At 59.0% G+C, this 20,877-nt stretch overlaps 3 protein-coding genes across 6 annotated transcripts; 1 reads left to right on the top strand and 2 right to left on the bottom strand.

Moving 5' to 3' along the window:
* Positions 1-261: 261 nt before the first annotated feature.
* On the bottom strand, positions 262-6,226 carry TRAF4 (TNF receptor associated factor 4). 2 transcript variants are annotated; one of them, XM_027625193.2, is made up of 7 exons: positions 6,084-6,226; positions 3,112-3,163; positions 2,411-2,515; positions 2,177-2,338; positions 1,913-2,074; positions 1,666-1,821; positions 262-1,401 (listed from the first exon to the last, which is right to left on the bottom strand). In XM_027625193.2, exons 1-7 carry the CDS (start codon positions 6,224-6,226, stop codon positions 769-771), a joined length of 1,413 nt encoding a protein of 470 aa, XP_027480994.1. In that variant the 3' UTR covers positions 262-768. The 2 variants fall into 2 exon arrangements, with proteins under 2 accessions (XP_027480994.1, XP_027480995.1); XM_027625194.2 differs by lacking the exon at positions 6,084-6,226 and adding an exon at positions 4,007-4,668.
* Positions 6,227-6,911: 685 nt separating this feature from the next.
* NEK8 (NIMA related kinase 8) lies at positions 6,912-17,825 on the bottom strand. 3 transcript variants are annotated; one of them, XM_027625192.1, is made up of 15 exons: positions 17,760-17,825; positions 13,528-13,816; positions 13,056-13,288; positions 12,740-12,871; positions 12,097-12,305; positions 11,908-11,990; positions 11,645-11,826; positions 11,395-11,545; positions 10,418-10,494; positions 9,890-10,007; positions 9,081-9,231; positions 8,680-8,843; positions 8,416-8,574; positions 8,047-8,205; positions 6,912-7,658 (listed from the first exon to the last, which is right to left on the bottom strand). In XM_027625192.1, exons 2-15 carry the CDS (start codon positions 13,661-13,663, stop codon positions 7,630-7,632), a joined length of 1,983 nt encoding a protein of 660 aa, XP_027480993.1. In that variant the 5' UTR covers positions 13,664-13,816; positions 17,760-17,825; the 3' UTR covers positions 6,912-7,629. The 3 variants fall into 3 exon arrangements, with proteins under 3 accessions (XP_027480993.1, XP_027480991.1, XP_027480992.1); XM_027625190.1 differs by lacking the exon at positions 17,760-17,825 and adding an exon at positions 16,373-16,452 and having other exon boundaries at positions 13,528-13,733; XM_027625191.1 differs by lacking the exon at positions 17,760-17,825 and adding an exon at positions 16,373-16,442.
* Positions 17,826-18,375: 550 nt separating this feature from the next.
* TLCD1 (TLC domain containing 1) lies at positions 18,376-20,625 on the top strand. Its single transcript, XM_027625198.1, has 4 exons — positions 18,376-19,135; positions 19,461-19,543; positions 19,629-19,711; positions 20,118-20,625. Exons 1-4 carry the CDS (start codon positions 18,942-18,944, stop codon positions 20,499-20,501), a joined length of 744 nt encoding a protein of 247 aa, XP_027480999.1. The 5' UTR covers positions 18,376-18,941; the 3' UTR covers positions 20,502-20,625.
* Positions 20,626-20,877: the final 252 nt, after the last annotated feature.

Here is a 20,877-nt window from a genome sequence, read left to right on the forward strand (position 1 = left end):
TATTCGGTGCAGTATGGAGGCATCGGGGACTCCAGGCTTATAAAATGTTCAGAGCCTGCACCTCCCCCATTTAGCCACCAGTGGGCAGCGGCAGGCAACTGCGTCCTGCACAAAGCCTGGTGCAGCTCCCCTGTGTCCACCAGAGGGCGATCCAGCAGGGCAGAGTGGCAAGCAGCGGCCCGCCTTTGGCCCTGGGCCTTCACAGTTGGGCCCAACCTTCCAGGGCCCTAACCATCCCAGATAAGTCAGGCTGGAACCAAGTTAATAAATACAATTCAGGATTTATTAAAAACCAGGGCTCCCCTGCTGTGCCCTCCTGGCACCAAGTAAATAAATAACCGGAGGAGGCACAGTCAGGGAAAGGGGAAGAGAAATCAGATCTCAAGACAGATTCTTTTGACTACCCCTCACTTTCCCAACCCCCCCCCACCCCCCACTATGGCTCTTGGGACGTAGCACCAGCAGGCACCTCAGTCCCGGGAAGAGTGTGGCCGGCACCAAGGCATGTCTTTCTTCCCCGCCCAGGAGAGGAGACAGACCCTGGGATCACTTGTTTCCAAGCCCTTGATGACCCCAAGACCTGCTCCTGCCCCAGGGGCCAGGGCTGAAGCACCAATAGGAGGCACCTGAGGGTGGCAGGGGTAACAGGGGGACAGAACCTAGGCAGCAGAAGAGGCTGAAAGGGGGTCCGGCCCCCTCTCTGGTTTGAGCCAGTTCCTGACTGAGGTCCTATTCCACCCTCCCTTTCTCCAGAAGCCCCGTCTGCACTCAGCTGAGGATCTTTCGGGGCAATTCAACAGAGGCACGGATGAAGACGGCATCATCCCGCACATAGTTTCGCTTGCGGATATCCTGGTGGGAGATGAACTTGGGATAACCAAAGCCCAGAGAGCTCTCATCCAGGGAGCCCCGCCAAGTGCCCGGTTTTTGGAAATTCTTCCAGTTTGGGTCGGGGTGAAAGGTCTCAGTGACGTGCTGTGGCTTGGCCAGCCCAGGGTCACTCTGATCCAGCAGGGAGAAGGTGACACGGCGGGCAAACGGCCACTCAAGGAGATTGTCAAAGGCACCCGGCAGCACGCGGATGTAGAGCGACAGGTGTGTGCCCTCGCCGCTGCCGTTGCCATTGAGGAATGCGGACACCTGCAACTTGTAGCCATACTTGTGCGTGTAGAAGGCGGGGCTGAAGCACTCGAGGTTGGGCTTGGCTTTGGCTTCCTGGAGCCGCCGGCCGTAGCTGCCGATCTTCCAGATGAGCACGCCGTCGCTGCCCACCGACAGCTCCTCCAGCTCCCGCCGCAGCTCCTGCAGCTCCTGCCGCTGCCGGCTCACCAGGGCGCACATCATGGCCAGGTGGGGCTTCACGCTCTCCTCCACGTGCCGTGCCATCGCCAGCTTAGGGCACTGTTGGCAAAACCCCAGGCAGGGGGAGGAAGGGAGGGTGGTTCTCAGTAGGCGCAGGCTCAGGGCGTTGGGCGGGGGGGGGAGCACGGTGGCGGGGACAGGGCTGCAGGGCCCCAGCTCTGACCAGGCCAGACAGAGGGCACTTAGGAGGCGGCGGCGGCGGTGGCCGGCAGAGGGAAGGACCGAAGGCTTCAGAGCAGCCCATCTGCACCTGATGCTTCAAGGACCCAGAAGGGGGCGGAGGGAACGCGGAGGGCAGCTCACCCTGTGCTTGCAGCCGGAGTCTTTGAAAGGACATAGCACCAGGGCGGTGCTGCAGCTCTCCTTCAGGTGGCCGGGCAGGTCCTCGCGAGCCACCGTGCCCACGCCACACTGGTTGGGGCAGGGCACGGGCAACCTCGGGCACTGGTACTGGTGGCTCTAGGGCCGCAGAGGCCAAGACAGCGGTCAGCAGTCTGACGCCCCGCGCCCGCCCCGCGCCCACCCCGCGTCCGCCCGGGAAGGGCCGCACCTGTATGGTGTCGAAGACGAACTCCTTGGTGCAGTAGGTGCACGGCTGGGTGCGCTTGGGGCACTCGGAGGTGGCGTGCTGGGCCAGCAGGCGCCGCATCATGCGGGCACCGCACTTGTTCTCACAGTACACACTCTCCTGGGGGCACACGCCCTCGTGGCTCTGCGCAAATGCCAGAGGGGCCGAGCTAAGCCATCCCCGGGGCTCCCGGGTGCCCCGCTCCCCCGCGCCCCTCGGCCAGGCCCCCCCCCGCTCCCCCCTCACCTCAAAGGCCTCCCCACTGAAGTCACAGCCGCAGAACTCGCACTTGAGGCGCCGCTTGGGGCAGTCGTGCTGCAGGTGGGCGGGCAGGTCCCGGCGGCTGAGCTTGGTGGGGCAGCGGTTGGGACAGGGGATGACATTGAAGCTGCACGTGTTCAGGTGGCTCTGGTAGGAAAGGAAGCAGTGAGTGCCTGCCAGGAGAGGGGCCGCCCCCCTCGGGCCCCATCAGAGACTCACCTGCAGGTGCCGGAGCGGCCCACTCCAGCGGCAGCCCTCCTCACTGTGGATGCAGCGGATAGCCAGGCCCAGTACCTGGACCTCCAGCTCGGGGTCTGGGTAGATCTGGGGAGACGGGGAGGAAGCGGGCCGGGTCAGAGTGTGCTACCGTCCCCGGTTACCACCCCACCACCCCCCAGACAGGCTAGCTCCACCTTCGCGTCAGTTAACAGGCTCTCCGGAGCTATATTCCCCTCTGTGCCCTGGGATAAAAGGCACAGCAGGTGGTTATCTGCTCCAAAGCTGGATACCAGGGTCCCCAACATGCCTGCACATGACACTCCCTTTGGAGTGGCAACCAATCAGCCTGCTCAGTTCCAGGCAGCCCCCACATCCTCTGCTTCCTTCCTCCTGGTAGAGGGGTCCTGGCCGTCAGCCACGGGTCTGGCTTGCCACCCGAAGGGGAGGGGAGCACTGCTTTTGGGCACAGAGCAGCTCTGTGCACCCCCACAGGCTGGGCATTGTGCCTGCCCTCCAGGGCAAACACTGGCCTCATTTGCAAACGGGCCCGGTTGGAGGGAAGAGGCCCCCTCTGTGGGGGCACAGGATTCCACAGTACTGGGTTGACATTGGCCCTGAGCCGACTGGCAGCCAGCAACCCCAGCCCCCACCCAAGGGCAAAAGCCTGTAACCTGGGCCTCTGCCTGGCACTGTGGGCTCACCTTGGCATAGTCCAAAGGAAGCTGGTCCTCAGGGCATTTGAAGACTCCTTCACTGTGAAGGGGGAGCGGACAGGGTCAGGCTCCAGCTACGGGACGGGAGAACCCAGGCCCCACCCCCCTCCCTCCCTCCCTCCCTCCCTGGACCTGTTCTCAGCCAAACCCCAGAAGATCCTACCTCTTACCCTGGGGAGAGGGGTTCTGGGCCCAGTGGAGGCAGACAGCTGCCTCCGACAGCATTTGGCCAACAGGTGGCAGCTGGTACCCCTCCCCCACAGGAGGGCAGCTGGACTGGAAAAGGAACAGGACACCTGCCCTCCACCCCTGTTAGTTTTCACTGGCTGGGGGGTGACAGGATCGCGGGGCAGCGATGGACTGAGATTAAGTGGCAGGGCTGCCCAGCCCCCATTAGCGTTCTTGTCCAAGAACCCAGAGCAAAGGTCAGTCTGGGGCCACTTTACTCCATCCCTTCCCACCTCCCATGAGGGTGTGTCTTCTAAAGCAAAAAGGGGAGGCTCACTCTAAGGCACTGTTTACACTCCTATCCAGACCTAAGCACCTGCCTCTGAGAAGGGGCTGCATGCCCCCATTTTGCAGATGAAAGAACTGAGACTCAAAGGTAAAGCAGAACCTGCATTCCACAGCTCAGGTTCTACTACGCTGTACACACAAGAGGCTGGGGCAAGAAAAACCCTCCAGGCAAGCTCAGCCGAGACTCTGGCCACTGCACAGCAGGCGCTCAAAGCTTTCTGACCTTGCACCAATCCCCACCGGGCAGTTAGCACCAAGGAACCTGCTGGCGCACCTCCTTCCACCAACATGGCCTTGCTGACCCTGGCCAGGACCAGTCACACACACCTGGCACAACCTGCACGGCCTAGGCAGGGCAAGGGCTCACCCAGTAGGACTGAAGGCCCTCGGGCATGGCATTCCTGGCAGATCTGAGTCAGGCAGGTGGGAGGCAGAAATCAAGGCGGAAGCGGAAGCCACATGACAGCCCTGTCCATGATGGTACTTTGTAGGACCTGGGTGGCTCATGCCCCAGGTGCCCAAAAGATTTCTAGCACCCACCTCCCCTGACCCCACTACCACCACTAGCCATGCCACCAATGCCAAGAACAATACATGCCCAGGCACTGAAAAGGTGTGCCCGTGCCCACAGGGCAACCAGCCTTCCTGGACCAACCCGAGTAATAGCCCTGGCAGGAACCGGGAAAGAGGGGTGGGCCATGGGGGAGGGGTCTGCTTGGCTGCTTCAGGAATGTGCTGATTTAGTGGTTTGGGAGACAGGGAGGGGGCTAAGGGAAGTCCCCAGGCTTCAGGCAGAAGATTAGCCTGAGCAGCTTGGGGCCCAGCCAGGACAAAGGTTCCGCCAGGGCTGTGGACACCCTTGCTTGCAGGGTAGGGGGTGGTGGTGAGGGACAGAGCCTGTTCAACCACTTCTTTCCTTCGGGGGCCTCAGCTGCACAGCTCAGGCGCTAGGGGAGGGGGGAGGCAGGGGCCGAGACTGCTCCAGGCTGTGCGGTGGAGGCCCAGGCCCAGGGGAGAAAACAGGATGGGGGGAGGGGGCTATGGGAGAGGAAGAGGGGATTTCCGGGAGGGGGAGGGGCAGAAGCTGGGAGAGGGGCAGAGGAGGAGGTGGAGGGAAACGGCCTGACAGCCCCCTCCCCTGCTCCCTCAGTAAGGGTGGGTCAGCTGGGGGGGGCGGGGCAGGGGCTCAGCTGGCCTCATCTGGAAACCAGAGGGCCGGGGAAGGGCACCGCGGAAGACAATGGGGCTGTGTGTCTGTAGGGGAGTCTGTGTGTACACTGAAGGGAGGAGGGAGAAGGGAGGAGGGTGAGGGAAAAGGAGGAGGGGGCGGCCTAGCCCCTCTCGCAGGAGCATATGTGAGGGCAGGAGCCGGCCCAGGCTGTGGGGAACTGAAAACAAAGGGCCTGCTGAGATTTCCGCCAGCGGGGGGCTGCGGAGCGACGAACGAGGGAGCGCGCTGAGAGAGGGAGCGGGGAGCACCGAAGGCAAGAGCCCCAGACGTGCTCCCTCCCTGCGCCCCTAGCTCCCCCCTCGGCAAACAGCCTCCAGACAGGCGGCAGTGGCGGACCCAGCTTTCCCCTGTGCTCTTGGGCCACGACCTCCCCAGGAGTGGGGGCTCCCTCATCTCGCCCTCCACACACCCGGGCCTGAACAGTTCCCAGCAAAGGAGTTTAGATTCGGGACACCGCAGAGCGCCCAGAACTCAACAGATGCCCCAGAGCCAAGGGGTCACCTGGATCCCTGGTTCAGGAACACCCAAAGTGCGACCCCCCCCCTCACGATTTACGGACCACCCTTGGTACTCAAGATCCCCAGGGGCAAGGAGGGACACCGAGCGGTCCCACTGCTTCAGGGCCGATCTGTAGCGTCACAGTCCTCCCACTGTTGTACGACCAAAAGCAGCCCGGGCTTAAATCCCAGTTCAGCCTTTAAGTAACTGTGTGACCGTGGGCAAGTCGCAGCCTTTCTTTGAATCTGTTGTTTCACCATCTGTGAAATGGGAGAACAATAGCTGCCGTTCTCGGATCGTTCTTAGGATCAGAAGAGATTAGCTGGGCGGAAACTCCAGAGGCTTAAGGTACTGTGCGGGACAGAGGATTCTGTCCTCTTCCCTTACAGATTCAAAGTTCAAGGATGAGGCCGCTCCGGCTTTCAGGTGAGGGGGAGGGCCTGCCACGGGTCAGGAAGGGCGTGTTCTCCCACCTCCACCCCTCGGTCAGGCACCGAATTCTTCCGAAGGGCCCCGGGACCCTTCGGATTAGTGCTTGGAGTCCTCCCTCGGGGCCTGACGTCACCGCCATCCCGTGACGTCACGGTGGGCGCCCCTGAGGTCACAGAGCCGCGGCGCAGACAAAGGCCCGGCGTGCCTCCGGCCTGGGCCCCTCCCCACGCGCCGTCCCCCCTCGCCACGGCCACGGCCGTTCCCCGCTGCCCCCGGCCCGCACCTGAGGAACTCCTGCAGGCAGGTGTCGCAGAAGCGGTGGCCGCAGGTAGAAACTTGCACCGGCTCGCGCATGGGTTTCCCGCACAGCGGGCACAGCAGCCGCCGCTTGGGCTTCTCCAGGAACTTGTAGTCGAAGCCGGGCATGGCGGGCGGGCGGGCGGGCGAGCGCCGGGCACGGGCAAGCGGGGCCGGGCACGCGGCGGCCCCACAGCCCGCGCCTCGCTCCGGCCGCGCTCCCGGCTCCGGGCGGCGGCGACTGGCGGCCGCGGCCTGCGCCCAGCCCCCCGAGCCCGCCCGCCGGAAGAGGGGGTGGAGCCGCGCCCGCGCGGTCCTAGCGCCCACCGCACCCAGCTCCCACCCACCTCGCGGTTTCGCGGCGTCGGGGTCGGCGGACCGCCAGCTTGGCGCCCTCCACCGAGCGCGGGCTCCTCTCTCCCTTTCGGAAGAGAGATCGTGGCTCCACTTCTCCCCGGGGCTCGGGGCGCCCTGACGCTGGATGGGTTGGAGGGCCCCGGCGGCCGGGCTGGGCCGCGCCACAAAGGTTCGCTTCTCCAGAGTCAACAGCTCGGTCTCGGGGGGCCACGTGTCGCCCCGGGGCCCGGGACTCCAGCTTGCAGGTGCTAGGCAGCTGAAGCCTGGCAACCAGATCTGGGGAGCTGGGCTGGCGCGGGGAAGCCGAGCTGGGCGCTGGGCCAGAGGAACCTCGGCCCCAGCCTCAGGCTGCGCCCACATTCCTCCCTGGACCGCGGCCCTGCCCAGCCCTGGGGTGTCGGGCCGCCACCCCATCCGCCCCCCCCCCCCCGAAGAGACCACATTCTAGGCAGGCAGCTGATGTTTTTATTGGCGCGATTTCCCAGTCATCTGGAAAACTAGTCTGGCCCAGCCAGCTACCCTTTCTCCCAACCTGCTTTGGGGGAATGGCTGGGGTGAGGGACAACCTTCAGCAGGGATCCCCCTCTGCAGTAGACACTTTGGTGCCCTTGCAGATGCACTCCCAGTCCGCTCAGAAGTTATGCAGCAAATCTATGCCTCAGGATCTCGGAGTGGGGGTGGGCGGGAAGGCTCCCTGTCCCAGGCAATGCAGAAACCAGGCTGCCAGAATGGCCAGTCCAGGCAGGACGGGGCTTGCCCTGCTCCGGAGCTCTGAGCTGCTCTCCCAGGGGGCACCAGCGGCTTATTTTCTAACTGGGCTGGGGGAAAGGGCAGGGTCTGGGTGGAGCCGCAGCTGCCTCCAGCTTTTTTCTGCCAAGACTCTGGAGGCCACCCTGCTTTGGAAGGTTGGGTCGGCTTTCCGACTCTAGCCAGTCTGGACCCTGGGGACACCAACTTAAGAGGGGTGGGGAGAGAAAAGAGAGATGTTGGGGGAACGGGGTGGGCTGAGGTTTATGGGTCCAGGGCCAAAGGAGAGTGGCTGCTTCCCTGGTTCTTCTGCCACACTGAGACCCCTCCAGGGGGCTGGTGGGGACAGTCTTGCTGCAGGCAGCTGTTTTCAAGCACGTTCCGAGGAGCAGCAATATCAGGGTGGTCCAGGGGTGTATCTAGGTGCCTCACGGTGGAATCGGCTCATCCGTAACCGCTGGAGGGTACAAACGAGAAACCCCTGCAGCCGCCCTGAGGGCAGTGCCTCTAGCAAGGGATACCCACCTCCGCTCCCACTCCCACACTGGGCCCTGGACTCTGGACCCTGACCGGCCAGAAACAGAGGTTCAAACTAAATGGGATTGGGGGTAGGAGAAAGAATGCCTCTGGGCCCCAGGAAGCACTGGGAACAGCCCTTCAGAAGGGCTGACTCCCTTGCCCTCCCCAGGCAGGAAGCTGTTCTTACCCTGCAGCTTCTGCTTTCATTTATCTGGGGGCTTAAGATGTTTTTAGTGCTTTGGGCTGTGACCACTGGGGGATGGGAGTGTGGGCAGGGATGCGCTGGATTAACCCTTGTGGATGTGAGGCGGAAAGTTACAACTCACGGCGGACTGCCAGGAGAGTGTTTCCATGGCAACACGACACAGAAGTCACTGTGTAGGGGTGTGTCTCATCCAGCTGCACTGGCCGAGGGAGTCCAGCATCCTCATCCCTTCTTCCTAGTCGACCTCGGGCCCCTTTGCCCCAAGAGTACACTTCACCCTCTGCCAAAGAGAATCCCAAGGACCGAAACAGGAGGAACAGCTTAGCAAAGCAGCTTCCCTCCTGGATTGCCGTACTGGCCCCAGTAGGAGGTTCAGGAGTCCTGAGCAGGAAACTCCCCCCCCCCCTCCCCGCCGCCTCCACCCAACACACACTGCTCATGGGCCTCCCAGCACCCCTATCGACCCCCATAGTGCCCACTAATCAATCACCTGCCCCAATGGCTACAGTGAAGGCATCCCCACATGCCACCATCGCTATCTTGATATTCTGCAGGCCTTGGACTTGACAGGGTGCCCTGCTGACCCGGCGGGCACTGGTGCCCAACTGCCCATGCTGATTGCTGCCGAAAGTATAGCAGTCACCAGAGGCTGTAGGGGAGGAAAGAGGAGAGGAAGGAAAGGGGTGCCTCAGCTGAGATCCTGAGGAGGCCAGGAGAGTCGACCTGTGGCTTCCTGTGCCTGAGTCCTACTCACCAGTCACTGCAGCTGAATGAGCAGTGCCCAGGTCCACACTGAGCAGGGGCTCCTGGTCGAGGGGTGCAGAACCTAGTGGTGTGAAGCTCAGGGCCTCCTCCACCTGCTGGTGGGGGGCAGGTTCCTCCCCCAGGGAGAGGTGGTCCAGGCCCAGCTTGTTGAACCTTGAACGTGGAGCCAGAAGCCAAGTCCGGCCGATGGTTTGCATAGACCCAACTGACCCCACCAATCTGGGCAAGAGCTGGTCCCCAGGGGACAGATCCCACCCTGGGTTGAACCCAGCAGCACTCTCAGCCCCACCCTCAGTTCGGACCCTCAGTGGAAGGGAGGCCACGACAGATGGAGCATCAGCGGCCAGGGAGGGGGAGCAGCAGGCTGGTCATGCCAGGGGACCCATTCACCTGTTACTCCCACAGGCCAGGGCTCGACCAGGGACAGTGAGGATCATGGAGGAGTCAATGCCACATACCACCCGCTGGGCTTCCTGTCCTGGGGGCATGGACACCTGCTGGGGGCAGCTGTGGGACTCCCTGGTGCCCAGTCCCAGCCGGCCTACAAGGAGAAACCAGGATGGGGCTAGTCTGGGTTTTAGGGTTGGTGATGCCAGGATGAGGAGCAGCCACGGAGAGGAGGTAACCTCGTGAGTGAAGGCCGTGCCCTCAGCTGGAAATACCTAACCTTGGGCCCTCTGTGGCCGAAATCCTACTCATCCTTATGGCCCTGTTCAGGTGCCACCTCTGTCTCCTCCAGGGACGTCCCATGCCATTCCTTCGGTTCCCACATCTCTGGACCCTGGGGGGAGCCCTGGTGCTGTCTGTCCTTTATTGCAGGGAGATGTCATCCCTCCCCCTACTAGAGTGAGTCTGCCAGGAGGACAGAAGCCCCATGTAAGTCCTCTCTGGTTTCAAATGCCTAGCATGACATCTGACCCAGAGAGGGCCACCGTAAGTACTGCCGGATGAAAGAGATCTCTCATTACGTCATAAGCACCTGAAGGAAGGGACTCCCGTTCATATTGTCTCTGCACCCAGCACAAGGAGGATCTCCTACTAGGTGTGCAGTAAAGTTTTGTTAAATCAAGAAATGAGTGGAATTGGAAAAGAAAGGAGGGAGAAGGGGCCATGGGGCAGAAGGCAGGTATGAAGAGGAACCATTCCCAGTCAGGCGTGTGAGATGGAGCCTAGAGCCTGGAATAGGGTGGAGGGCTTACCACCGTCGCCACGGCCCCACGCAAAGAGTTCTCGCTCAGTGGACAGGGCCAGCACGTGGGACGCCCCACAGGCCACCTGCACCATCTCGTAGCCCAGCAGGGCCTCCACAATGGTGGGCTAGAGAGAGAGGGGAAGCAAGAGAGACTAGGCAAGGGGCCTGGACCAGCTGCCTGGCCTCAGCATCCCGTGGAGGGATGAAGAAGTTGTGCAAATTCTCACGAGACAGCTGTGGAGGGATGAAGAAGTTGTGCAAATTCTCACGAGACAGCTGTGTTTTAACTGCCACACATACACCCGCCACACACACACACACACACACACACACACACCACACAATCAACCACTGCGGAAGCCTGGTCTTTCTGTACTTCCCTGGTGTTGCCCAGAACAGGTGCAGCCCCTGGGAGCTAGAGGGACCTGTGGCTGCTGGGGATCCCTGGCCTCCAACTCCAGTGTCAGCTGTCAGATGCGGGCTCCTTGCCGTCTCCCCACTTCCACCTCCTCCCCAAGGTACCTGCAGCACCCACCTGGCTGAGGTCATTGAGGCTGCCATGGCCTAGGCACCCATTGCTGCCACTGCCAAAGGTCATGATGATACCTCGGTCTGCAGAGGGGGTTGGTGAGGAAAGAGAAGGGAGAGAGGTTGGGCTGTTTTCCAGAGAGGCCAGTCCATGGGTTGGAGGAGCAAGAAGTTGGAAGCAAAGGCTGGAAGAATGGGGCAGAAAAGGACAGGCAGGGTGTCTCTTCGTGGGAGTTTGGACAAGTAACAGCCTCTGAGCTTTATTTTTATTTTTTAAGATTTTTTATTTATTTATTTGACAGAGACACAGCGAGAGAGGGAACACAAACAAGCAGGAGGAGTGGGAGAGGGAGAAGCAGGCTTCCCGCAGAGCAGGGAGCCCGATGCGGGGCTTGATCCCAGGACTCTGGGATCACGACCTGAGCTGAAGGCAGACGCTTAACGACTGAGCCACCCAGGTGCCCCCCGCCCCCGCCTCTGAGCTTTAGATCGGAGCTTCCCAGATCTGCCACTGAGCCTCCCTCAATTGAGGATAATACACAGTAACTACCTGGCCAGGCCTATTGTGAAGAGTAAAGGAGATTGTGTAAGTAAAGCATCTCTCTCTCTCTAAAAAATTTTTTTTAAAGATTTTATTTATTTATTTGAGAGAGAGAGAATGAGGGATAGCACAAGGGGAAGAGGGTCAGAGGGAGAAGCGGACTCCCTGCTGAGCAGGGAGCCCGATGTGGGACTCGATCCCAGGACTCCAGGATCATGACCTGAGCCGAAGGCAGTCGCTTAACCAACTGAGCCACCCAGGGGCTCTCTCTCTAAAAATTATAAACACATCTTTAAAAAAAATAATAATAAAGCACCTGGTGCAGGCTAACGAGTAGAGAGGAGCATTAAGGAGTGAGCAAATGACAACCAACGAGGGGAGCTGCTCTGGGGGCCTTCTGAGACACCGTGGGATGCCCCAGGATAGTCCCCTGCTGGACTCACCGGTCAGGCAGGCTGTGAAGAGGTCCCCGCAGGCCACATGCTTGATAGTCACGCCCGACTGGCCCTCCAAGAAGCGGGAGACGAACTGGGGCAGCTGCTGCTCCACGGCCCCCGGCAGGAGGGCGCCCCCTCCGGCGCCTAGGGGCGGGGCCTGCGGGAGGCCGGGAGGGCGTGGGCGGCGCCTGAGCGGCCCCTCCGGCCCCGCCCCACCAACCCCGAGCATCCAGCCACCGCCCCCCAGCCTGCTCACCTCCCACAGGATGAGGCGCCCCGAGCGCGTGACGCCCGCCTTCTGCGTGCGTCCGGCTGCCACCTGGACCACTTCTGTGTTGAGCATCGGCAGCCGCAGCGGGGCGCTGAGCCCGCCGCCCCACGCGTACACGGACGACAGCGGTGGCGGAATGGCCGGCCGTGGGTGTCCCCGGGGTATGCCTGCGGGACAGCGCGTCGGACCGATTAAACTGGTGGGAATGGCTTGGCGTCAGTGGGCACCGGCGGTCGGCTCTGACTTACCCCTGCAGCGGGCGCCGGTGCTCCTGCTCCCTGTGCTGCCACCAGAGGCCATGGGTGGCCCGGGGACCAGGGACTTCTCTGCCCTGTGGGTCAAACGGGGGCTTCAGGACACGGACCATTCCTGGCACCCCCGCACGCAGGCTTACTGTGCTCCCACTGGGGGCCCCCGCCCCCACTCCCTGCACAGGCCTCCTCATGCGGACACTGCCCAGGTCGGTGTGAAGGTTGAGGAGGGCGCGGATGCAGAGGGGCTGAGCCATGATGTGGCTGAGCGGCGGCCGCCGAGAGGGCTCCAGGCTGAGCAGACTGAGCACGAGCTGGCGCAGCTCAGGGCTGTACCGGTCAGAGATGGGTGCAAAGGTGCCACTCATGATCTTCAGCACCAGCGCTGGCAGGTTCTGTGGAAGCACCGAGAGTGAGGGTGGCCAGAGCCTGGACCAGGCTCTTGGGAGGCAGCACCTCCCGCCTCCAGGTCTAATGGGGTGGTCAGAGCAGAGCCCTGCACTCAGAACTTGCAGTCTGACCAGGAGACTCCCAGTGAGAGAAACTCCTCATAGGGGAGCTGCAGCTATGTCCTCAGAAACCCCAGGGGGTTGGGAGAACTCACATCTTGCCCTTAGGAGGGTCCCTAGTCTGGTGCCCTCAGGAGTCCTCGGTTTCATGGGGGACCCAAGTCTGAGGGAAGCCACAGCCCTGCCCTGGGGTAATCTACCAGTCTGATGAGGGAAACAACTCAGCCAAAATAGACGAAACACAGAAGTGGCTGGAGCCAAGGACTTCCAGGGGAGGGAGATAGGAGTTTCCCAATTGTCTCTTTGGGGGTGTAACTCACCGCGGCTTCAAAGGCCCTCTTGAGACTGGCCAGCTCATAGAGGACACAGCCCAGGGCCCAGATGTCACTCTTCTGGTTGTAAGGCTTGCCCTCACACAGTTCAGGGGAGATGTAGCATGGGGTGCCCACCACCTGCAGGAGGGAAGTGGATATTATAGCTCAGGGGAGGGAAGGCCCTGTCCGAGGCCCACCGGAGACTGCTTCTCCCTGCAGGACCACCCAGCCAGGGGCTAAGGGGCCAAGGTCTTGGGGAGGGAGGGGGTTGGGATGCACAGTGAGCCTTGGCACCCTTGAAGTCCCCTCTGTGCCCAGGCACCGTGTAGGCCTTGCTCTTGCTACTAAGGATCTTGGAGATGCCGAAGTCACCAATCTTGACAACCATGCGGTGTTTGTCAAGAAGGATGTTTTGAGTCTTGAGGTCCCGGTGCAGGATGAGATGGGTATGCACGTGATGCAGCGCGAGCAGGATCTGCACAAAGAAGTGTAGGATGGTCTCCTCCTCCAGCAGGGAATTACAGCGCTTTTGGATGAACTCAGCCAGGGTGCCACCTGCAGCCGCAAGAAACTAGTTAAGCTCTAGGCTTTCCCATGCCTGGCACTCTCCTGTTGAGAAACTACCAGCCCAGACAGGACAAGGGCCTGCCAGCCTCACACAACTGGGGCCACAACTCTATACCTCTGACCCTCAGTCCAACCCGTTCTGAGAAGGAAAGCTGGGTGATCTGTATCTGCCTGTTCCAGAGGTGAGAGGTCCTTGGAGCCAGGCCAATGCAAGGAGGCTGGCCCACCTGGTGCATATTCCATGGCAATCATGAGGGCCTTGTCCTCCAGGAAGTTCTCATAATACTCAATGACATTGGGGTGGTTGAGGAGCTTGAGGACCTGGCACTCATTTTGGGCTGCCTGCCGCTCTTCTTTGGTCATCTGCTCCACTGGGATCTGCTTGATGATCACCAGCTTCTGGTCAGCCTTGCGCAGGCACAGGTGCACAATCCTGGGGACACAGAGCACAGGGGTGGGTCCCAGCTGAGCTTCCAGCCACACATCAGGCAGGGCAGACCTGGTCACTGGATGTTCCTTAGGAGAGGGGAAATAGGCACAGAGACTAAGAGGTCAGCTAACTAAATGTGTAGAACACCGAATTTAAGAAAAGGGAGAACTAACCACAAATACTGTGTGAGACCTTGGGCAAGTCATTTAACCTGAGGCACAGTGAAGTTAGTCTTGATCTTCCTAAGTTCCCATAGGCTTTGGAGTTAACCACCTAGGTTCAAATTCTGGCTCTTCCTCTTACTACTTACCTGGTTTGGGATTATATGACATTTTCATCTGGAAAACAGAATCAATTTCCCTGGGTTGTTGAGAGGATCAAATGAGAAAATGCATGTAAGGCACTTAGCATGGTGCTTGGCACATAAAAATTGTTCTAGGCGTGGAAGCTGTATTTTTTTTTTAAGATTTTATTTATTTATTTGACAGAGAGAGACAGTGAGAGAGGGAACACAAGCAGGGGGAGTGGGAGGGGGAGAAGCAGGCTTCCTGCCGAGCAGGGAGCTCGATGAGGGGCTTGATCCCAGGATGCTGGGATCATGACCTGAGCTGAAGGCAGACACTTAATGACTGAGCCACCCAGGCGCCCCCATACTATTATTTTCTTCCACCTATGGTCAGTGGCCATAAACGCAGGGTCCTTGTTCTCCTTCACAACTATATCCCCAGAGCAGAGACCCGTATTTAGCACATAGTAGGAGCTCAATGAGTATCTGCTGAATGAATGGACTGTAAGGTGATCATCTAAGTATCAAATTCATATTTCCAACTCAAACCTCTCCTCTGAGCCCCAGACTCACACATCTAACTACTTGCTTTGCTTTCTACCTGAATGGCTTCCAAGCATCCTAAATTTTTTTTTTTAAAGATTTTATTTATTTATTTGTCAGAGAGAGAGAGCGAGAGTGAACAGCACAAGCAGGGGGAGCTGCAGGCAGAAGGAAAAGCAAGCTCCCCGCTGAGCAAGGAGCCCGACATGGGACTCGATCCCAGGACCCTGGGATCATGACCTGAGCGGAAGGCAGCTGCCTAACTGACTGAGCCACCCAGGCATCCCGCATCCCAAATTTTAAGAAATTCAACATAAGGGCGCCTGGGTGGCTCAGTCATTAAGCGTCTGCCTTCGGCTCAGGTCACGATCCCAGGGTCCTGGGATCGAGCCCCGCATCGGGCTCCCTGCTCCGCGGGAAGCCTGCTTCTCCCTCTCCCGCTCCCCCTGTTTGTGTTCCTGCTCTCGCTGTCTCTCTCTGTCAAATAAATAAAACCTTTAAAAAAAAAAAAAGAAATTCAACATAAAACTTTTGATTTCTGCCCCCAAACCCTTTCCTTCCTCAGTCTCTTCCATCTCAGTTACTGACACCATTATTAAAGTCAGACACCTGAAAATCATGCCAAAATCTTTCTTTCATTTCACACTAACATATCAGTAAATCCTGTTTCCACCTCCAACATATTATGAACTCAACCATCTCTGACCTCTGCTATAACCCTTGACCAAATCATTATTTCTTGCCTAAAGTACTGCAATAGCCTTTAAAATGGTGCTTTTCGGGCGCCTGGGTGGCTCAGATGGTTAAGCGTCTGCCTTCGACTCAGGTCATGATCCCAGGGTCCTGGGATTGAATCCCACGTCGGGCTCCCTGCTCCTTGGGAGCCTGCTTCTCCCTCTGCCTCTCTCTCTCTCTCTGTCTTCCATGAATAAATAAATAAAATCTTTAAAATAAAATGGTGCCTTTCACTTGTCATCCTCAAATCTAAGTTCCACACGGCAGCCAGAGTGACATTTTAAAAATGCAAAATCATATCAAGACCATTCATTCTGCTTAAACCCCTTCCCTTTTACACTTCAAATAAATTCAACCTCTTTACCTCAGCCTATTAGGCCATCATCTGTCCTCTGTGACAATCACGTTTTAAACCATTCTTCATATATATATATATAATTCTTTACCTACTACATACTACATGACCACTACATTCCAACTTCACCAGTCTTTTTCTCAGTTCCTTCAATACTCTGAATTCTTTCTTTCCCGCGTGAGGATATGCTGCTTCCTCTGCTTGGAAAGCTCTGCCTTCACCTTCGGATTTCTGGTTTTCATTCCTCAAGTCTTGGCTTTAAACTTCATCTCTCAGAGAAATTTTCCTTGACCCCTCCCCAAGTAAGTACCCCCGGTGTATGCCACGCTCGCAGCTTGTTAATAACTGCTTTAATATCTTGTTTATTGTATTATTTTACTACAGTCTGTAAGCTCCGAGAGGGAAAGACCACGCCTATTTTGGTCTTTACTGTACAGTCGGAGCCGAGAGCCTGACCGGTATAGTTGGCACTCAAAATTTGTTGAATGAATGAGTCAGGAATCAAAGAACGGAACTCTGGGGAGGCGCACAGGCTTGTCGGGGGCGGGACCTCGTTAGAGGCGGAGTCTCCCAGCTGGGCCCGAGACCGGAAGCCTGGGCGGGGCTTTCCGAGCGGGCGCTCACGCCTCGGGGCGCGGCTAACAGGGCAGCGAATTCGTGGTCAGAGTTGGGGCTCATTTTCCCTCTGCCCGACCAATTCCATTCCCCAGATCCCTGGCTCACCCGAAGGCACCTCTCCCCACCACTCGGATCCGCTCGTACTTCTCCATCTTATTTCTGAGTCACATTTCCGGAAACCCCCCCACCCCCAGGCGCAGCGCGTGCGCGGACCCGCCTACTCTAGGGCCACGCCCCCTACGCTGCAAGATAATTGCGGGGTGGAGCAAGTGAGATGGGTGTGGGTTTCAGCTTTGCATCTCTCTTGCGCTGTTTACACAGCCCTTGCAGCCCCCGCCCACGGTTGCTTTTTCAGAGTCCCAGAAATGGGGTTTTATGCCAGTTCTTGGCACGCTTGGCAGGTAGAACGGTACCAGCCATTCCCTGCACACGTGTTCGCCTCCGGCCCTCACAAGACTTCCTTAGACCGGAGGGGTGCCCTGCACAACCAGTGAGGGTGAAAAGCAAGGGCCAACCTCTCTCAGCCCACTTTAAAGATTTTATTTATTCGAGACAGAGAGAGCAGGAGAGGGGGGAGAGGAAGAGGCAGAGGGAGAAGCAGATTCCCCGCTGAGCCGGGAGCCCCAGCGGGGCTCCACCCCAGGACCCTGAGATCATGTCCTGAGCCGAAGGCAGGCGCCCCTCTCCCCCCACTTCTTTGCGCACTAGTGACACTATTTGGGAAGGAGAGAGCGGATTCTCATTGGCACGCAAATGATAAACAGCCAAAACTGTACCGAGAGTATCAGCACTCTCGGTCTGTGGGGCAGGGAGCAGGGTTAGTTTCGTGTTTGCCTAGGGAGGGACCGGGGAAACACCAAGCCGTGCACATTGATTCACCTAGGGAGGAGGAAACTCCAGGCTGTCCCAACAAGTGAGCACCGCTCTCGTCATCACCCCCACCACCCCCCGCCCTGCACACACACAACTTTGCCGCATGTAATCCGTCTTCAGCCCTCAACTATAGGGAGAATCTCCTTGGGGGCGGGGGGGAGATGAGAGGGAAGTGGACCACCATTTGAAAGCATCAGAGAGAAGAGGAAGGAGAGCTGTTTGACCGATGTGGGTTCAAGGCTTCTGCCTAAACGTAGGGGGCTGGTTAGTGCGATTGTCTAGGGTCTTGACCGGAAGTGAGTTTAATTCCTGTTGTCTCCCTGTGCCTCCTGCTCTGTGCGAGCTCCATAAAAACTCAGTTAAGGAGCGAGAGGATGGTGATTAGCAAAGAGACAGCGTCTCTCTTTCTGAGTGAGGAAAGGAGTGTTTATGTTCTGTCCCGCCCCACCACTCAAAAGGGTACTCAAACCTGCCCAAGTGGAAAGACCACTAGAGGGGCCCCACGAGGGGCCCTCGGTCGTGGCTCAGGCTTCTGTTGGCTGAGGAACAAAGCTGCCCTGTGAGCAAAGGGAAGCGCAGAGAGGAAAAACCTCACAACTCGGGACACTCGTGCTCTCACCTGGAAACCTGTCGGGCCGTGGTTGACACAGGAGCCCCACAGGGGTTAATATGTAACCTTGGAGCCATCAGGGGACGCAAACACCCAAACCTCTTGGTCCCTCTAGCTTTCCCTCCCTCTCGCAGCATCTTTTCCCTAGCCCCGCCTCCCCTCCCGCCCCACTACCGTCCTCTCCTCTACCACCACCCCAGCCTCGGGTCCTCAGCCTTTCCCCCTTTCGCACCTCGCGAGTTTGGAGGCGGGAGGGGATCCCGCGCCAAGGTGGGGATAGGCTGACACCTAGTGACCACGAGCTGCAACTGCTCCAGGCCACTGTCCTGAAGAGTAAGGGTCACCACAGCAGCCCGGGCAAATCGGCGGTCTTCCTCGTGCCAGACTCCAGGGAGCCAGGAGAAGAGCTGGGACTGAGAGAGTACTGTGACAGCCGCTCGGCCCCAGCAGCCCAAGAACGGGCTGGGAAGAAGGGTGATGGATTAGTCGACCCTTTCTAGGCACCGAGTCGATGCGGGGCGCCTTAGAAGCTGATAACATGCCCGTCTCTGGCCTGAAGAAGCTAGAGATCCAGTGGAAGAAGAGGGTATGGGCGGAGACCATTATCGAGGCGGGGCTCGGACCCCTCCCCAGGATCAGGGCTAAAGGACGCGGGTGTGCGACGGGCCCCGCCCCGCTCTGCCCAGAAAGGAGTTGAGGGCGGAGAGACAGTTCTCTCAGTACCCGCCCAGGCTGGGGAGCCGGTAGCCCCGGGGAAAGTGGGGACGCAGGTTAATGAGGCCAAGCGAGCGAGGCGGGACTCCGTCGGCAGTCGGGAGGCGCCAGCGAGGGGTGCCGCCGCGTCGGCGCCCCCCAGGAGAGCCCCCTTTCGCCCGAAATCCGCGGAAGCCAGGCGGGGCCCGGAGGCCCCCGGGAAATGGGGCTCTGGCCCTCTGTGCCGCCGAGGCGCCGGAGGGGCTGGGGCAGGCGGCAGGGGCGGGGCGGGGCGGGAGTGGCTGGGGGCGGGGGCAGAGGCCCGCGGGGAGGAGCCGGGAGGAGTACAGGGGCCTAGAGGGCAACGCGAAAACTGTGTGAGGCTGGCGGCCGGCGGGGAGTCGGCGGGTGTGGACTGGCCGGAGAGGAGCCCCGCTCCCGAAGCAGTCCGACGAGGTGGCTTAGGGGGCAGACAGACAGACTGCGGGGAGGGCCAGCATGCCCCCACTGCTGCACCCCGCCCTGCCGCTGCTCCTGGGCGCCACGCTGACCTTCCGGGCGCTCCGGCGCGCGCTCAGCCGCCTGCCCCTGCCCGCACACGTGCGCGCCGACCCCCTGCGCACCTGGCGCTGGCACAACCTGCTCGTCTCCTTCGCGCACTCCATTGTGTCCGGGGTCTGGGCGCTTCTGTGGTGAGTGAAGGACTGGGGGAGTGAAGGTGGGTGGCGGTGGGATCCCACGTTACTCACCGCATCACTCTCTGGCATGCTCAGGCCTTGCAGTTTCACCTGATTCCCTGTTTAGAAAGCTTTCCAACTAGGGCGGCAGAGGTCCCAGGGGAGGGGGGAAAGCTCATCTGGGAACAGGGAGACACCTGGGTTTCAGCCAAGCCTCTCCTCACTTCCCACAAAGCCAATAGCGCAAGCCCAGATTCCCCGGGGACCGGGAGGGGTAATGGGGGAGTAGAGGGTCCTTGGGGATGCGGAGATGTTGAGAGACGGCCTTCTTCCTTCCCAGTCTATGGCAGACCCCCGAGATGCTGGTGGAGATTGAGACGGCATGGTCGCTTTCTGGCTATCTGCTTGCATGCTTCTCTGCAGGTAGGTCTTGCCCAGAAAGTAGGTGCGGGAGCAGGGAGCTTTTTGTTCAGTTCCTTTCATGACCTTTTTCCATCACCCCCGCTAGGGTATTTCATCCACGACACGGTGGACATCGTGGTTAGTCGTCAGACACGAGCTTCTTGGGAATACCTCGTTCATCACCTCATGGTAAATGAGAAGCAGGGGATGTGGTGTAGGCCTGGTGCTAGCAACCTGGTCTCAGCCCTTTCTGAACCTGGGAGGTAAAGACCATCTTTCTTAACCCCATTTCCAACCCATGTTCTACATCTCATGCCAGGACACTGAGGGTTGGCAGTTTCTGTGCCCTTGGTGAGTAAATTTTGGAGGCTGGCGATCCATGGCCTTACCTATTATCTCCTTGAACAGACTGGAAACCCCACCCAGAGCCAGAATCTGTGGGCAGGGAACAAAATTTAATCATGTTGAATCCACATTAAGCTATAATCCAGAAGGAAGACAGTGAGGATGGATTTCTCAGCAGTCATTCCCACCAGCTTTCAGGAAAGCCATGGTATCTGGGTTCCCTAAACACGTTATCTCCCTTGCCTTCTAGGCCCTGGGTGCCTTCTTTTCAGGCATCTTTTTGAACAGTTTTGTCGGCGGGGGAGTCCTAACATTGCTGGTAGAGGTCAGCAACATCTTCCTCACCATCCGCATGATGATGAAGATAAACAATGCCCAGCACCTCCTCTTGTACCGGGTCAACAAGTATGTCAACTTGGTCATGTACTTTGTCTTCCGGCTGGCCCCTCAGGCCTACCTCACCCACTTCTTCCTGCGTTATTTGGGCCAGAGGACCCTGGGCACCTTTCTGCTGGGTAATCTGCTCATGCTGGACATCATGATCCTCATCTACTTTTCTCGCCTTCTCCGCTCAGACTTCTGCCCTGAGCGTGTCCCCAGCCAGCAACACAAAGACAAGTTTTTGACAGAGTGAGAGGCGCAGAGCCTGCAACTTGTGGCAAGAGCAAACACAGCCAAGAACAGCCTCACACATATGAGAATTAGCCCCAGGCCTGGGGCATCCTCTGCACCTACTATTGAAAATGCTAATGAAAGCACTCCTCTGAAGTCCTTGTCCTTTCTTGGGCAAGGGGTGAGGGAAGCAGACCAACCGGTTGGACATGGTAGTTGGGTGTGGGGACAGGTGCTATGAAAGCCAGCCAGCCCACACTGTCCTGAAGTGGATGCTAATGAGAACTTTGTGCACTGGTTTTCTACAAAGCCCCTTCCAGATAAAAGGAGGGATTCTTGTTTGTTCCCTTACCCCCATGATGGTGGCAAATTGTAGTTGTCCTAGGACAACGAACTCC

The sequence above is a fragment of the Zalophus californianus genome, chromosome 16 (genome assembly GCF_009762305.2).
Source record: "Zalophus californianus isolate mZalCal1 chromosome 16, mZalCal1.pri.v2, whole genome shotgun sequence".
NCBI lineage: Eukaryota > Metazoa > Chordata > Mammalia > Carnivora > Otariidae > Zalophus > Zalophus californianus.

Excerpts from the sequence above, each read along its gene's own strand:
- TLCD1 (XM_027625198.1), top strand. The coding sequence starts at position 18,942 with ATGCCCCCACTGCTGCACCCCGCCCTGCCGCTGCTCCTGGGCGCCACG. Across the intron at positions 19,136-19,460 it reads GGGGTCTGGGCGCTTCTGTG|TCTATGGCAGACCCCCGAGA; the intron begins GTGAGTGAAGGA and ends CTTCCTTCCCAG. Across the intron at positions 19,544-19,628 it reads GCTTGCATGCTTCTCTGCAG|GGTATTTCATCCACGACACG; the intron begins GTAGGTCTTGCC and ends CACCCCCGCTAG.
- NEK8 (XM_027625190.1), bottom strand. The coding sequence starts at position 16,419 with ATGGAGAAGTACGAGCGGATCCGAGTGGTGGGGAGAGGTGCCTTCGG. Across the intron at positions 13,734-16,372 it reads GTGGGGAGAGGTGCCTTCGG|GATTGTGCACCTGTGCCTGC; the intron begins GTGAGCCAGGGA and ends CTGTGTCCCCAG. Across the intron at positions 13,289-13,527 it reads TGCCATGGAATATGCACCAG|GTGGCACCCTGGCTGAGTTC; the intron begins GTGGGCCAGCCT and ends TTGCGGCTGCAG.
- TRAF4 (XM_027625193.2), bottom strand. The coding sequence starts at position 6,226 with ATGCCCGGCTTCGACTACAAGTTCCTGGAGAAGCCCAAGCGGCGGCTG. Across the intron at positions 2,339-2,410 it reads GGCCGCTCCGGCACCTGCAG|AGCCACCTGAACACGTGCAG; the intron begins GTGAGTCTCTGA and ends CTTTCCTACCAG. Across the intron at positions 1,402-1,665 it reads ACTCCGGCTGCAAGCACAGG|TGCCCTAAGCTGGCGATGGC; the intron begins GTGAGCTGCCCT and ends TTTTGCCAACAG.